The sequence below is a fragment of the Nestor notabilis genome, unplaced genomic scaffold (genome assembly GCF_000696875.1).
Source record: "Nestor notabilis isolate BGI_N333 unplaced genomic scaffold, ASM69687v1 scaffold34396, whole genome shotgun sequence".
In the NCBI taxonomy this organism is placed as follows: domain Eukaryota; kingdom Metazoa; phylum Chordata; class Aves; order Psittaciformes; family Psittacidae; genus Nestor; species Nestor notabilis.
The window spans coordinates 1-18,174 of NW_009932114.1; the positions used below are offsets into that span (position 1 = coordinate 1).

The 18,174-nt window shown below is 37.3% G+C and overlaps 1 protein-coding gene across 1 annotated transcript; it reads right to left on the reverse strand.

The window, feature by feature from the left end:
• Window positions 1-1,228: 1,228 nt before the first annotated feature.
• LOC104401281 (ral GTPase-activating protein subunit alpha-1-like) lies at window positions 1,229-17,041 on the reverse strand (the record flags this gene model as incomplete). The annotated part of the gene is made up of 9 exons (XM_010016209.1): window positions 17,018-17,041; window positions 16,431-16,474; window positions 15,458-15,635; window positions 13,616-13,731; window positions 10,674-10,812; window positions 5,282-5,490; window positions 4,597-4,836; window positions 2,170-2,361; window positions 1,229-1,366 (listed from the first exon to the last, which is right to left on the reverse strand). Coding segments are annotated over exons 3-9 (1,134 nt in total), but the record flags the coding sequence as incomplete, so codon positions are not given.
• Between the last annotated feature and the right edge of the window lie 1,133 nt (window positions 17,042-18,174).

The window sequence follows — 18,174 nt, forward strand, 5'->3', positions numbered from 1 at the left end:
TAATAATAATAAGGTATCTAGTGGTCAAATGAACCTTTGCCTAAAAAACTTCAACATGGAAAATCTCACAGACATTCTCAGATGTGTAAACATTAGTGATACATTGCAAACAGATTAAGATGCTTCTCACTGTTTCTTTTCTCAGAAACACTTCATATTCTTAAATAGTCATTGTATGCAAAGATTATGAAGCTTATATTCTAATATATTTGAATTTAGAGATAATTTCAGTTACAAAGTTTATTTCTATATATAACAATGTACAGCAATACGAAACCCTATTCAGGAAATCATTCAAGCTGTGGTAGAAATGAGTTCTAATTAGCATTATCACCCACAGTAAAAGTGCACATCGTGGAGTGGCAAATGCACATGTCTTTTATTTTGTTTAGAATCATTTTTCTTCTGGTTAAAAGAATATTACAGAGGCTAGTCATATATGCACCTATATGTATGTATATGCATGCATATACCTAAAATGGACACATTTTATATAACCTTAAAAGTATTTCAAAGACTCTCAAATTATACACACTTGATTTACTATATCCTCAACTTCAGTGAAGCATTTTGCTGAACATTTGAAATTAACACAATTTCTGCCCTGCCAAATTTCCTAGAAGCAGTTAGAAAACTTCTGTTAGGGAGCTTCTGCAACTCTCCCATTCCTTAAGTGTATTAGTGGAGAGTTGTGGTGCCTGGTCAAATTATTTAAACATCTGCATGCTCATCCAATCTGTAATTCAGATAAAGATGAGAAAATATCCCTGACCACCTTATCATTCAGATTAGTAGGTTCAGATGTTTTGTGTGTGATAAGTAATAACTTAAAATAAGGGGAAAAAAAAAAAAAAAAATCTTCTGAGCCCTCTCATGAAATACTTAATTAGAATAATTTGAGGATGTGACACTCAAATGAGAATTGTGTTTCCCATGATATGATAGAGAGCAGAAAGCATGTCCTGATGCAAAATTAAAAGATTTTTTACTGTGTTATCCAACACTTGTGTATTCACTGCCCTACTTAAGGTCAATAAAGATACAGTGAACCACAGTAACTATTCTGACACTATTTATCATGATTATTTTATATTTAAGAAATATTTTTAAGATTCAGAAATGCTTTGAAGGAGCATGGGATTGAACTGCATTATATTCTACTCTTTATGCGCTGATAACAAGAGCTTTATTATTAGGATGAAAATGTGATATCAAGTCTATTTCATACCTGCAATACTGACTGCACTCCAGCTCGTACATTTTGCTCTTCAGTATCAATTTCAGACATTTTATGCAAAGGGTCTTCATAACAGCCATTTCTTGCCCAGTTTGAATTTCTACCATGACTGGAGTTCATCCCTTTCTCCTGAAAAATTTTTTTTTCTTAAAATCACATAGATTTGTAGAGAGGTATTTTGTTTTTACATAAAAGGGAAAAACAATATAAAGGATATTAAATAATAAACAATAGTAGACAGATGTCTGAGATGCATCTTAAAGACACAGCTATATTTGAAGAAGTCTATAGCAATTACTTTAAAGTATTCGGATGAAATAATTATTATTTTCCTCATCCTTTTATTTGTCTATAACTTATACATAACTGCAGGTTGGCATATTGTATAATCCACATCTTGAGAAGAGTTCTTAAAACTACAGGAAATTTTAAATTGAACTAACCACATTTTAAATCTACAGACAATGGATCAAAGTGGTACCCCATTCGTGCACTGTTTAATTACCACTGATTTTCCCCAACAGATGCTCTGACATCAAATTAAACCATATAAAGGAAATCTCGAGAGGGACTTTTTACAGGGCACACAGTGACAGAATAAGAGGGAATGGCTTTAGACTGAAAGAGGGGAGATTCAGATAATTACAAAAAAATTCTTCACTAGAGGGTGGTGAGGCACTGGAACAGGTTGCCCAGAGAAGCTGTGGATGCTCCAACCCTGGAAGTATTCAAGGCCAGGTTGGATGGGGCTTTGAGCAACCTGGGCTAGTGGAAGGTGTCCCCACCCATGGCAGGGGTACGAACAAGATGATCTTTAAGGACCTTTCCAGCCCAAATCATTCTATGATTCTACAATAATCTGTCGAGGAAACAACTTCTCTGTCTACCAGCATATGAGAAAGATGCACATATATTAACCAACAATAATTTACTTCTTCTCTTTCTTTTGCTTTCTCTGATGAATTGTGGTCAACAGCATTTTCATCACAATCTACAGTTGTGCACTGCATTATTTCTTCAGGTTCTTTCATAAATAAAGGCTTGTCTTCTTGCTGAATCCATTCCTGATACACCTTTACCACTTTCCTCATTGCAGCTGCTTCACATATTGGCAACAGAAATGCCTGCAAGTAGAAAAAGAAACAAATGAAAAACCAGCTGCAATAATTGAAATTAAGTTGGGCTTTATAATGTATAGTTTCTAAGGAAGGGGGGGGAGGTGTAGGGGGAGAGAGAATACAGCCACTGTAGGATCTTAACAAATAAATGACTCCTAAGCCTAAATGTTTGCTCACTTTTTTTAATCTGTAAACTGAAAACATAAAAGAAAATGTTTTAACAAGAAAAGTCAAGAAAGTACTTAAAAAAACTTCACTGCCAAAGAAAGAGATATGAGAACCCATATGGGCATATCTATTCCAACACCTAGACTGCTGAAATTAAGACCCAAACACTCATCAAAAGCATGCAAAATAAACGAGCTTAAGTTTCTATCGCAACCATCTTCCATTCAGAGGATTTGGAAGAGTAGAGTTAAATCAATTCTAAATTACTAAAAATATTCAAGTGATACACATTACTGGTAGCCACCTATTTTATTTTTAGCTATATGAGATTTTGCAAAACACTATCCTTAAAACAAATGCCTCCCTGAAAAGGCTTCAGAACTCTCGTTTCAAAAAAATCGTGCATTTGGGTCAGTGTGATGGCTGATCAGTGCCCTCTTCAGGACGTTTTCTGTATCTGCTATTCTGGTAACAACTAGTCACAGATCAAAAACTTCTAACTTAGTCAGGTTATAACTAACTATAAATACATTTACCAAAGACCATGATGCCCTAATTCTATTTAGAAAAGAACACATAAACTACACTAACACATAGTTTTATGGAGTCCATAGTGTTAATGTTGAAAACTCATTGCCCATGCCTTTAGGAATGCTCTCTTGACACAAGCAGTATGTTCTCTCTCTGGAAACAGACATTTCATACCAGTATTGCACTAAAAATTGTCGTGTATTACAGAATTCATCTGACAAGTTCATCAGTCACACACTATCACTCATCAAGTCCAACAGTCTTCTGCAAGCCCATATATATTTTTTGTATCCTGGAGTCTAAAATGCATAAAAGTTTTTTTTATGGACAATCTTCTCACCCTGCAGTTCAGCTTAAACCTTCTCCTGACTGGAATAACTTAGCCCTAATGTTTTAGGAACATTACAAACATCTGTCACATTAGAAATGAACTTACTCTGAAAACTTCTGGCTAAACAATGACTTAAATGAGATTGCATAACCACACACGAAACCCAGATAATCTTCATAACTCACGGAGTGCTTTGTGAGAAGAATGAAGACTAAGGCTGTTCCTTTCACTGAGGGAGTGTGGGGGGGACAGTTTCTAAATAGCCTACAAAAAATTCAGACCCTATGTTCAACGTCTCAGACTCCGTAAACCCTTGAGTGGTAGCTCAACTCAGGAAACTTGCCTCCTTCAGTAATGTGTCCAAACTCGCCGACACATCGAATGGATAAGCTACTGACATTAATTTCCTCATTCAAAAGAATCCCTTTCATCCAGATATACCAGAGTTTAACAATACTTAGTTTTCTGCTGTTTAAAGCAATTAGTGCAATGCATTTCGATTGAAACTTAGTACATTTTTCTTTACTATTGTTCAGAAAAATTTCTTCATCTTTTGATCTATAGTACGGGCCATAAAAAGAGTCTATCTGTTCTCCCACATTTAACTCAAAGTTATGTATTTTCACATTATAAATAAAGGCTCCATATTCTAGCATATGTTCTCAGTTTAAATTTGTTTAATAGTTTCCAGTTGAGAAGCAACTATTTTGAGTATGCTCTGCTAATGTTTCTGGTTGCAGTAAAGTCAGAAGCAGAAGCTATTACCTTCTATAGCTATGTGTCCCAGTCTTCTGATGAAAACTATCAAGGAAAGGATATTCAGCTGCTCCCAAAACAACTCTTAACAGCTGCAGACTCCCACAGGATGTTTATTTTAATATGCTCGGTTGAGAGTTCTAATAGCTATGGGGTTGATGTATGAAAAGATCAAACATTCCTGTCTATGGGGAACTGTAAAGTCCACATTAAACGTTGCCAAACTGGTTATTATAGAAATAAAATTAGAAAAATCAGAAACTGCAGATATTCTACACAGAAAACATTTCAGAATTTTAAGTTTTCTATACCTAAAACCTTCAAGGCAAGATGACAAAAAACCCCTGTACATTTATATAACGTTCTGCTTAGCAAATGCTTTTGAAAGAAAACCATGACATAATGATCGTTTACAATATAATAAAGATTCCTGCGTCCTAAAAAGGGTTCTTTACCTGCCGAAAAATCTCAGTTAGAAAATTAACATTGCTTCTTTTAGAAGAAAAGACTTTCCGGACAATTTCAATATCGGTTAAATGCTCTTCATCAATACTGCAAAGGCTGGAAGAACTTGGTTCTCTCTCTGTTAGAGTACTTGTATTAGAATGAGATTGTTCTGGCTCTGCATTTCTATCCTGCTTATCAGTACTGTCATTTTTGCTGTCTTCCCTTGAAGCCATGCTAGCAGCTGCTCTCTGGAAAAAAAAGAAAAAAGAATATTCCATAGGTCATGTTTAGTGCAACAATTGTAGAGTACACTTTGAACAAGTTAAGTTATAGAACAGTATAACTTAAAACAGTACAAAAAAAAAAAAAAAAAAAAAAAATAAAAAAAAAAAAAAAAAAAAAAAAAAAAAAAAAAACACCGAACCACAAAACCAAAAAAGGATTTAGTACATTTCAAAGCTTCTTACAGCTATGGATTAAAAACAAAACAGCAGAATTTGGAGGCAGGGGGAGGGAGGGAAAGCATAGTCAGTCTTTCTGAAGTGAATTCACAAGCAGAAAATTTGCTTAGAAATTCCTTTTTTTTAATTCTTCATTAGTTTTTTAATTCTTCATTATCAGGAGTGCACACTGCTGACATTATAATTAAGGTAAAAACATAAAACCAAACTTTTTTTATGTATTTGGTTCTACCTGAATATTCTTTGGCACATTTTCACCTTCCATCCCAGGAATATGAGGTCCTGTATGAGGTTTTGGCTCAAGCCAGAAAGACACCAGCCATCGAATGACAATAACACGAGCCTTAATAAAAGGTTCCTTTGTGCAATATACTGCCTCATTGGTTTCAGCATCTTTCTTAACCATTACGTAGTGTGGCTTTGGTCTCATTTGTGGTATATCTGTAAGGAAACACATCATCTTAAAAACAGCTGCAGAAAGAAAGCTCTATACAAGAAAGAAATCTTAAATCCATAACCAATACACGTGAACATTCAGAGATGCTGGTTTTTCCTATTCACTGCTGCACAACTCATTCCACTGTGTGCCAAAAATAGACACAAGAGAGAAAATTCGAAGACTAGACTATAAGACTTCAAAAGTAACTGTAACTGTCTCCTGGAAGGAGATAAGCAACATGTTTCTGCTATGTAAAACTTCTAATTTTTTATCCAAAAGTGATTTCTGTAGCCTTACATCCTTGCTTGCATTTTTTTTCTAAACAAGTAAACACATTTCTTTTCACTGTTTTCAGCTTTAAGCTATATGCTATACCAAAGATTTAAAGATCAAATTTATAAACTCACTACTTGCACTTAACTACAAAGGGGTTCTAAATTGCAAAATAACTGTTAAGTAGACTTGAATATGGCCTACACAAGAAAACTATTTTCATACAGAATTAAGATATTGTCAAATTTCTTAATTTTTAAGATGTGTTTATAGTTAAGTTACTAAGCAACAATGTATGTAAGTGGTACCATTTTACAGCCTTTTAAGAGTCCTGTATGTTACATCCCCTACTACCAAACCTTCTGGGAAAAGCAGATGCAGTTCAGAGGCAAGTAATCACCACGTTTCCTAATGCATCCCTAGAAAGATCTCTATAGTGGTCTGCAGCAATTCACAGTAAAGCAATATAATTACCACTAAGGGTCATCAGTTCTTTACTGACACAGATCCCAACATCTAATCACGGCTATAATGGGAAGGCTTTAATTCCAAACTGTATTCTAACAGTAAATACGATACATACAGTCTCTTCTGACCCTGAAATAGGTGAAAGATGCATAGAACAGCGAGATGTTCTGCTCCAAAGCCACGCAAGTTTGGCACATGCATCTTCCTATGACTTAGCTGAAAGATGATTCTGTGGTCGTAACTTCTATATACTGGCTTACACGGAATATAACGAATGATGGCCAGTGGTGCGCCAAATGGCAGACACTGTGGTTATTTGGGGTCTATAGCCTACAATTCCATTTTCTCATCAGGCATTCTACATGATAGCTCAGAACTGTTTAGTTCTGGTTCTCTATTGTGCTAGTGACAAAGATGCCAACAGTGTCATCAACATTCCTGAATCTGCTTCAGAAAAAGAGACAACTCAACAAGCTCGGTATTTACATGCACAGTAAATACATTACAAAGATGGAGCAGGGAGGGCAGGGGGAAGGGGCACACCTATGGACTGTTTCTTTAAATTGTGCATAATGCACATTTCTGCTTGGACAAATATCAACAGCCCAGTTCAACTCCAGCCATGTATCAGCCAACTCGATACTGCAAAACGTCATTTCTGCAGTAACAATCATCAGTCTGAAGTGCTTTCAGCTGCGAATGACATTTCTCTGGGAGTGACATGCCAAGTCTGTTCCTAGTTCTAGAAGGGCAAGTATGAGATCTGCTCTAGTACAAGAAATAAATGAAAATTTGTCTGAGAACCAACTATAACACATGCTGTCAGAACACACACTGCTGCTGGTGTTTCAGTATCATTACTTTCCTCTGGTGACAGCAACTTCCTCTCCCCCCAGAAAACAAATAAATAAACAAAACAACAAAAAACCCAAACAGGAGGAAAAAACAAACAAACAAACAGAAAACAGAAATAAGGCGGCATAGGAAATGATGGTCCTATCCAGATCTGAGTAACAGATAATCTAGATTCCATGGTTTTACAGGCCAGAAGGCAGTTTAAAGATACTAATGGTAGGAGTCAAAAAAGACGCAAAGTAGTCTTATTGAAGAACATAAAGTTGTTCTTTGACTGTATTTTACTAACGCAAGGTTGAGAGTTATTTAGTTGTTTTAAGGAATCCAGCATAACTTCTGCCACATTATGGTCTCATAATCCAGGAGGAACAAATCTGGATAGCAGCAAAGAAATATCCAGCTACTACCTAGGCAATTGACTTACAACAGCCATTTTCAGGCATTTGAAGTGAACATGGCCTACCTGCCACACTGCTGGAAAGTTTTCCTTGTTAACGTTACAAATACACCACACAAAATCCAGCACTAGCATCAAGGATATCCAAGCTGGTGTATCTCAGTGCCATTTCAACAGCCACATACAAAAGTAGTGATTCATCATGATGTTGTTAAACTGAGGAATGTTTCCAGAACAGACTTTAAAGTTACATCCACTATTTTTAATGGAAGCATTATTTTAAGAGGAAAAAAAAAAAAAAATCTATGCGACTCTTGCGTACAATCCACCTCAGGAATAAATGCACAGAATACTTTAAAAGCTTACAAAGAGTTTAATTACTACAAATAAAACCCAGTACATTGTTTTCATTCTGTGGAAAGCAGCAGGTTAGTAAGATAATTAATGTACCTTAAACAGAAGCATACATAACAGCACAATCAGTGTAAAAAGGAAGCAAATGTCTGCTAGTGCAGTATTTAAAGACACAAAACCCAGTTCCCTCTGGTATCTATTAGCATTCAGCAGAGCATGAAGCCTGCCATACTGCCACTATTTTCAAAAAGACAAGACATCCAGTAGACATGCAGTAAACGAGTCTTTGCAGCACACTGTCTCCTGTATTTTCACAATACCCTCTCAGAACATCCTCATTCTCTGTTCCCTCTCAACTACATTATTTGCTGCAGCCAATTCTCGAAGGTATCCTCCTTCAGTCATTTCTTGTATTTTCACATTTCTTTCCATCTTGGAAGTAGTTGTCCAGGTTTCAGATGAGGACGCTAACGTAAAACCAAAGCAAAAAAGCTTATTAGATGAACTCAAGTAGCACTAGAGGAAATACTTCCTTCCCCCAACTTTCCATTTTTCCTTTCTCTTTTGTTTTGGGTCTTTCTCCACCCCCACCCTCTCCCCTCTAGGAACTTAATGTAAGCCAGTGTCAAAAAGGGCAGGAAGCTGCAGGTGGGAGACATACACAAGGTAGAAAATGAAAAGGCTAGCAAAAAGTTATAACAGTGGACTCTGGTAGTTTTGACCACGCTTACTTTCTAAGGTAATAAAGGGTTCAGAAGGAATGAACAGCTGCAGAGAGCTGTAGGAGTGCTCACTTTGTTTCCCAGTAAAAGAAGGAGCCCATCTAAATGCCTCGGAAATGGCACAAAGGCACATTACTATGATGAAAGAAACAATGCCCTTGGACTCTTACTGTCAGATCTGTAGTTCTTACTGAACAGTTTCTAAAGTCTGTCTTACAGGATTCTAAACAGATGTTAAAAGACATTCAAAACAAAGAAAAAAAGCTCCAAACCAACCTCATGGGCTCTTCTAAGCCTGTAATATTCACGCCAGAATTTGGAGGAAGCACAACACTAGATTCTGATAATTGGAACAACTAGTCCTTCTTACTGTAACTAATATCTAAAAATCTGCCTTCACAGAAAGAAGGAGAAAAAAAAAAAAGAAAAAAGAAAAAATGAAACAGAAAATCTCAGTCCAATATACTATCTGCAGTAAAGCCCTGATTACTAAAACTACTGTTTTGATTTGTACCTCATGACTACCCCTAAATTAAACATTACACCAGTAGCACAAGAAGCTGTTTTTAGTAGCAGCCTCAGTTCCGAAATTTGCTCCGTTTTCTACCTAAATGCCGTCAATATTGTTCAGAACAGGCACAGAATTGTTAACAAGTAGGGTGGGAAGACGCATGCCAGAGAAGAGCTTCGTAGAGGAGAAAAGGCTATTCTACTTACCAGTGTTTCTGTTGTTTTCATTACTGTATTCTTCCCAAAATTTTTGTTGCTGACCTTGCACAGTTTTTGATAATAGTTTTGAAGATCTGTGCCCATTTCTTCTTTCTGCTTCCCATTGTCCTGTACTTTACTAAGGCCTTGAAAGCTTCTTGTTTACAATTCACAGAAAAGAGAGACGAGTACATGGACTATGGAAGACTCAATCAAGATCTTCATAGGAAGAGAAAATATCATTTCCACATTTCTTGTTCAAGGATGTCAAGCAGCAGTAGGTTTGCTTTCTCAGCATCTCAGCATTGTTTACCATCCCTCTTGTACCTATTTTATCACTGAACCTCTGCAGCATCCTCACACAACTCTTGTTCTGCTGTTGTTTATGGCTGGATTTATACTATTTCTTCTCCCCTAGATGAGATGGTCCACTGCTTGTCTTTCCCAGGAGAACATGGTTTTGAAACATCCATCTCTGAAGAAAGCCACATCCAAATCCATGCACATGGCCTGGCAGAATCTAAGACCTTTTCAGCAAACTTCCCTGGCAGCTTGATTTTAGAATATGAAACCGTGTCTGGAGATCACTACTAACGCTTTTGAGATGCCACATAAACAGGTAAGAGGCACAGTGAGGTGTCTGTATTATTCGACTAATGAAACGGCAGTTTAAAGGCTGTGTACGTGGTACTGCTCTGCAAACAAGAGTCTTGGACTCTGCTGTCTTACAACCAACATGTGCATGGGTACTTGCAAACCTGAGGTACTAAAATCAAGACTGTCAAACAATTTTCTAGTTTAGAATGAGCTAAAAATCTATGAGCAAAGCTCTAGTTAGGTTTTCTTAGAAAACACCTAAAATTCTGCTCTCTGTATGGAAAGATATATTCTAGCACCATCAGCTTTAAAGATTTTGTTAAACCCTAACTTCCTCTTCCTACTGACTTCCTTTCCTCTTCACAAAATACAGTTGACACAAAAAACGTAACTAACTTTGCCCTTGCCAAACTACGAACAAGCACCATATGATTCAAACTATGATTCTGTACAGATAAAGCCAACAGCTCCCAAAGAATGGCACACTAACACCTTTCACCTCAGCAGCAGTAGTTCCGCCTCAGAGCACAACTTAAATTGACAATGGAGGTCACGATAAAGAACTGTTTTCCAAGAACATTAACTTTACCTGAATCAGGTTAATATAGCTAGATTGACTCTAAACAAAGGGTCAGGTGCCTCCGCAGACAGAGAATTGAAAAACCATGAAGAGGAACCATAACATTTTCTTTCATAATAAATACTTTCGGAGAACGTTCTTTGTGGGCAAAACAACCAAATCAAAAAAATGTTTTGCTATATGCTCTACTAGAGAAAACGTAATGATTTTATCAGCTGTGTTAACACTTACCAAGTATAGGGTTATACAAGCTGGTCTCCTTACAGATGTTTGGGAAAATAGAAGGTAAGTAGTATTTCTTAAAATTTGAGAATAAAAATGAAAATCCCTTTTCCTGGTTTTCTTTGTTCTTCCATTCTAAACTCTTAACCTTTTAAAAAAAAAAAAAAAAAAAAAAAAGAAGTTGGAGAAAGTAAACATCTAGAAGTAGAAGAGAAAGATGACTTACGAAATATCTTAAATTATTTCTTTGGACCAAATAATGCATTTTAATAAACACTTTTAGAAAGATGGAACAGAAACTAGCTATGAAATGTCAATGAAACAAAGACAGTTCTCTTCCAAAATGTTGCTTCAAAAGAACTTGAACGCACCAAATACCAAAATCAATAGAAATACATTTGCTTTTATGGCCGTCTTGCCAAGCCAGGGAGTACACCCAAATTGACTGTTTTAATAAAACTGGGTTTATATTTCAAAATGTTTTATAAGAAAAGGACAATTACCCATGCTAGGCTGAACATTAGTTTGACAATTTAACATATTTCAACTGGAAAGCGTCCATATATTCATTATCATAGGTACTTAGATTTATTTGTGCAGTTGGCAATATGAAACAAACAAATCTGTCAATGACAAGTGGCAGAAGATGCAACTGCGAGGTTGCACAGATCTGAGAGCTAAGCCTTCCCTATTATGAAATGTTTTCCTGCTGAAAAGCATGGCAAGTTCTCCTTAATAATAACCCCAACATGCAGTTTCCATCTTTGTCCTGGAAAATCCTGCAGAGATGGGTATTCTGCCGAGTCTACCATAAATAAAATGAACCGTTGCTTTCTCTCCACCCCCTTCTTTTTTTTTTTCTTTGGTTTACTTATTCTTGGTTTATTTGATTCTTTAGAATGGAGTATACATACACACACACATATATACGTATAGATTTCCCTACTATAATTCAACAGAACGGGTGATTAATACATAGAAATTAGTGACACGAAGTCCTTTAGCTGAACGCAATATCAAAGTAGTAACTATTCAGCTTGAGATTACCAATGCCTCTAAAGAGACTTCAGCAAAAATCTTTGCATTCACACAGCGACCAAGTTCTATCACAACTGACTTAATGATTTATCTAAATGTAAATACAATACTACCAATATATTACGGAGAGGGCAGTTGTCTTCAAGAATGTAAGGAGTATTTTTATTTTAAGTGAATGGTCATCATTAAGCTTACCCTACAGATCACAAGTATGTTGGCCTCTGTTCAAACTGGGAGATGCTGGAAGCAACAAAATGAGGCTGCAAATTATTCCAGCTCTGCAAATTCACAGAGTAAGACAGATAAAGGGAAGACACTAAATGGTTGAGGTTGGAAGGGACCACTGGAAATCATCAAATCCAACCTCCCTGCTCAAGAACGTCACCTAGAGGACATTGCTCAGGATCTGTCCATCTTCTCCAGCACAACCTGCAAAAGTGTGAATTAAAACTTACAGGTAGATACCCAAGTAGGTTCTGCTGGATGTCTGACCCAGAAGGCAGTACCCTGGAACACCTACAGCACATCATGCAGACAAGCAGTTTGCTTGGGCATAGGACAGCAGAGCAGGCTCAGAAGCAGCATGTGCTAATTGTCCAGACTATCAATTTCATAAAATGTAATAGCTAGGTCACAGTTTTTGATAGGAGCTCTTGCAATGCCCTGTCCATTTCAAGTACTGGATAAGATCATGGAAGTGTCAAAGTATGAAGGGAAGGACATAGTGGGCACCTGAGTTCCACGCTGTGGACTAGATACTCATTCAAGTCTTCATTTTCTGTGCACAGTTCAGCTCCACCATCTATCTGCCTTTTAGGTAGCTAGTGATATGCAAGATCATATTACCTGGTGTTCACATAGCAATGTCACCAACTGTAATCTTAGCAGTGCAGCTGCTTTTAAGCAGAACCTAACTCATAAGCTTTGTCAGACCTGAAGTGTTCCAAACATGTACTGAATACTACATCCAATTGTTTCTCTTTTGAAAAGGTTCACTTTCTCAGCTGTAGCAGTAATCCCACATTTTTCTCTAAAAGTCTCCTAAAACTATAGTCCCAGAGAGCACAGTTAAGACATGAAATGAAGTCCTGGCACCACCCCTACGAGATCTGGATAGCGTCTTGCTGATCAGAGAAAAGAAAACAACCAAAAAACCCAAACAAACAAACAAGATCTTGCTAGAAAGTCATAATCTTTATGTTATGCTCTAAACACCCTGGAGCATTCCTACTAACCAGGACCATCCAGTAGCTCAGTGTTTCCATCAAAGAAAGGAAAGGCTGTATGTATGTTATCTACTCTAACAGCAGAAATTCCAGAAAGACAGCTGAAGGAAAAATATGCCCCTAAGCACAGACACTGGTAGTCCCAGTCTTACAGACCATTGAGCCTGACATTCTATTTTTGACTGGTTTTGCCAGATGGCTCAAGTGTAAACCTACGCAAAAGGCCAGCAAAAGTTTGGAACTCATTAAATGCCTGTATCACAAAAATCCAATGCTTTCAGTTAGAAATTTCCTCTTAGTTTGAAAAGCAAAGTCTCTGACCACCACAACATCCATTTGAGTGAGCACAGTTGATACCTCCACTGTTGAAGGCAACAAGGGCAGGGAGATGAAAATGGAAAAGGAGCTGGAAGCAGCATTGCTAGAAGTGACTGACAATTCTTTTCTCTCCATGCTGCAACTTGATGCAAGACCATGTGGTAAACAAACCTATGAGCCTTCACGCGGAAGATATGTGAAAATACTCTAGGATTTACTTTTTACAACGGACACTTGAAGGAGAAGCGAGCAAGAGGAACATTTGTAACATTTTCATACAGATTTGCAGTGCTACTAATAAACATTGTCTTGTAATAGACAAACAGATGTTAGTTTCATATTCCTTTACTTGAAAACTATAGAACATACCTGAATTACTATGTATTTCAAAAGTGCTTCTAAGAAATAGCTTGTTAAATCTTCTTGTCCTTTATCTCCTGATTGTGGAGGAACAAGTGGAGTGATTTCCTCTATAGTCACTTGAGCTATTTAAGAAAATAATTAAAAAAAAAAAAAAGTACATCTAACATTTAGACCATTTTTGCTCATGCATAAGTATCTACCAAGTTATGAAAGCAGAAATACACTGGGGTAAGTAGAGACAGTCACAGGCAAAACAACCTGGCCATAGATTATTGAAAATCAGAAAAATTTAGCTAATAAACCACCACAGAAGTGATTTTTACATATATAAGACCACAGCAGATAACTAATTTCTCCCTATATACCTTGGGAACCTACCTGCCAAGACCCATTTTTTCCAGAAGGCATAATCCACTTCTTTCAGAATTTATGCAAACAATAGCTTAACATTTGTGTTTCATGAATGCTAAACCTTTATTTGCATTTCTCACGATTTTCTTCATTTAGCAGTTGATCACTTACATTTGTGTTGTTTTACTAGCTCTATCCTTCCTTTGCCTCTACAGTGAAGCTACTTCGAAGTTTACTCTTCTCTTGCTCCTGTAGTTAGATGTTTGCATTTCAGTCTTTGCACTCTGTATTTCTACGCTGCCTACAACTCCTTTAATTTGTTCCTCCTTTCCCTCAGTAGATATATACGCGACATAACTCCAGAACACGGCTTAAATTATGTAGCAAACTTATCTGCTGAGCTATTGTGCCACGGAATTCATCTGCTAGGTTTCAGTAAATGTAATTATCGGTCCAGGAGACACTGCTTGCTTCTACAAGCAATGCTTGTGCCAGCTCTAAAACATTGGGTGGAGAGGGGAAAAAAAAAAAAAAAAAAAAAAAAGTAACAGCACTTAATGTTCAGAGGAAAAAGGGGTTAGCTTCTTAGTCACATTTATGTGAATGGACAGTTTGCACTTAGGACCCCATCCATAATGAAATTCATTAATAAATGAGTTTAAAATCCTACTAGCAGGAGTAAATGGAGTTCAGAAGCTAAAAACTCCCCAAAGTAACCAGTATCTGATACTTACTCCTAGGGTGAATAGTCAAAGGGAAAACTGTCATAAGAATGATCTTAATAGAAAAATTATCCTCACTGTATTGATTAGTCAAGGTAATGACCTTCACATTAAAAAAAATTAAGATCTAGAAAGCATAAAAAGCTTATCTCAGAATGTTCAAGCCTTTCCACTAACGCAGACCTCTACGACCTCAGGTTTTGAGATTTACAAGGTCTAATTCTTTTCGAAGATTCGAAGCCACCACAAGAATATCACAGTTTAATTGCCTAGTCATACACAGACACAGCAGGAAGATCAACCGTTTGGTTTTACTCACAGACTTAACAACCTCTTGAAGGACATACCAGAAACTGCTTTGCAAAGCTTGCTCCCTACAGCATAGCCAAAGCCAGTGCACCAGTGTTCAACACAAGTGGAACCTGCCTGTGCAAATTTGCAGTAGATGCAGCCTCTGCTTGTGACCCGTAGGAAAAATTACATAAAATTTATCATTAACCAATTTAAAAACATGCAATGTGTTAAGCTACTATACCATACCTTAAACAACCAAAAAAAAACCAAACCCCAACCCACCTTGAAAACAACAAACAACAAAAAAAACCCAAAAAAAATAGTTACTCTTGGAAGAAGACCTGATAAACTACCAAGAAACTCATTAACAGCTCCACAATCTCTCTGGGTGCATGCATACATTATTTCTTTGTTACTTCAACTTGGCTTTTCTGTGCCAAGATTTACATAGAGAATTGAGAAATATAACCAAATTACTCACTTTCTTGAACATTAAGTGGGGGGTTAATAAGATTGTCTAGTGTTCGGGGACCATATTCAGACTGTGGTGATGAAAATCCAGGAATCAAGCAAGAAAACATCCATAATTGTTCTTTACTACAGTTATTCTGAAGTGCTTGCAGCCACAAAAGAAAGAGACGCACACCCTCTCGACGTATCTTGGGAGTAAAAAAAAAAAAAAAAGAAAAAAAAAAAAAAAGAAAAGGAACAAGTTACCTTGTCTCAGAACATACAAAAGCATTTCCAGGAAAAGGAAAGAGGAAGAAACCCAACACAAGCCTATAGTCACTTGCTTGACTACAGCACTGCAAGATGGTATGTGAATTTTCCAGAAAATACAAGGACTGTCATAAAACTTCTAAAGGTGTTTGTTAATTAATAACAATAAAGTGAAGTTTTTGCAGCAGAAGGATCCATTCCAGCCTCTTCCATCCCTTCTTCAAGATGATGGAGTCCTAGAGCAGTCCCCTCCTAGCTCTCACACTGGAGAACTTCAGCACCAGCCAAGCCTGCTTGTTTACAGGGGAGTGGCATAGTTGTTTGCTGCAGTACCAAAACTATATGTTACACTTGGGTGACTTTTGTCTCATGGTCAACTGTTATCACACTACCCACCAACAGGTCTCTTTGGCATAGATAATCTTCCATTTCCAAGACAGCCTGAGCCCCAAGACCAGTTTCCCTGCCCCAACAATGAATGGCTAAGGCTTACTTCCGTTTAATGCAAAACCCTTCAAACCATTTGCACGCATTCCTAACTTGGCTACTCTACATAAACACATTACTACTGTGAGTAGTCCTACCAAGGTAAAGCTGATGATCCGAAGTCATTCTTTCAGGACACACAAGTCCTGATCTGGTTCTCATTCCTGTGCTTTTAACATAAAAATTCACCCTTATGTTCTTATTTTTAAGTATTTTAGGCAAAAATAGTATGCAACTTTTTCCAATACCTTTAATGAATTTCCAGTGTGAAGAAGCTTCTTTAAAATCAACCCTAAAAAGAAGGAAAAAAATTAATACATGTATTTGTTTGTTTATTTTTTCTTTATTACTATGTCAGAGTTCTCGGTCAGACTTGATAGTAACTTTTAAACAAGTCCTTGGCAATCTCCAATTTAATCTTGGTGAACTTGATATCCTCAGGCAACTCTCTCAATGCCAGAAGGAAAAAAAAAAGATCCCCTTCCATAGCTGCCTCATAACCATAACATCTTTCTGTAAGAACTTTTGGGGACGTGCACATGAAAAGTAAATGATCCTCAAGTCATTAATGTGCATATCATCCCCACTTACAAACACAGACCTCATGCCAATTTTGAAATTTATTACTAGGAGAAGAAAAAAGGTTTTTTTTGTTTGTTTGGGTTTTTCCCCCCCTTCTCCTAGCTCTCAAGAGTTAAGGCCATAAGCCCTGTTCTATCACTTAAAAGGTTAAGGACATGAGTAGCACTAACTACTAATAAAAAAAAATAATAAATGTTTTTTTAAAGAGAGGGGAAGAGAGAAAGAGAGAGGAAAAAAATAAAAATCAACTTACCAATACTATGGAATTGCCATCTCTGATGAATCCTTTCTGGAAGGAGTTGCAAAATTTTCTACAAAACAGAACCAAAGGATCTATGTTGCAGATGTCACTCTTGGACCAAAGAGCACTCTCACAAAGGCCACAGATCAGAAGCTGTGGTTAACTTAGAAAATTTCCACAGTTCTTTCCTAGAAAGCATTACTGCCCTTTCAAGGTAACCCATTCCTAAAGCTAAGAAGTCCAAAGGCTCTGACAGACTGCCTGGCAAGTCCTGCATTGGAGACTAGAATCATAGAATAGTTAGGGTTGGAAAGGACCTTAAGATCATCTAGTTCCAACCCCCCTGCCATGAGCAGGGACACCACACACTAAACTATGTCGCCCAAGGCTCTGCCCAATCTGGCCTTGAACACCTCCAGGGTTGGAGCATTCACAACTTCATTGGGCAACCCATTCCAGTGCCTCACCACCCTCACTGTGAAGAACTTCTTCCTTAGATCTAATCTAAACTTCCCCTGTTCCAGTTTAAAGCCATTACTCCTTGTCCTACCACTACAGTCCCTAATGAAGAGTCCCTCCCCTTCTGATGTTACTGCAGTTTTATCTGGCCCCACTGCCCTTCTGATGGATACTGCTGCTTGTAGCAAAGGGAATGGAACGGGATGAGTATCTGTCTCAGCTGCTCTGGTTCACAACAGGTCATATTAGGTTATCCCGTCTTTATAGAGGCTTAAGCTAGCATGCTCAGCTGTCAACTTGCTTCTAGCACAAGCAAACATTTGCTTCAGCCTTTTCAACAGAGGGGTAATGAGCTACAACAAAACAATGAAGACAAGACATAGGGCAATAAGGATCTAACTAACACCTCTCCAGTTAGACTTGAGGATGATCATCTTCAGATGGTAAGAAACTGCTGCTCTGTCAGTGACAAAAGCAGTTAAAAATCTATTATGCAGCACTTCAATGTTTATGATAGATGAATTGGCACGTTGCAAATAACCTGATTTCCCAAAATGAATTCCTGACTGTGGTCCTCCAACAACCTGTGCAATTGCTTCCAAAGCACGGACCACCTAATTTCCCTTTAGGTAGGAACTAGTGAACAAATTAACTAGTTCTCTTCAGATTCACTCTCCTTGTAACAGCTAACCCTACAGTTTTAAGCACCA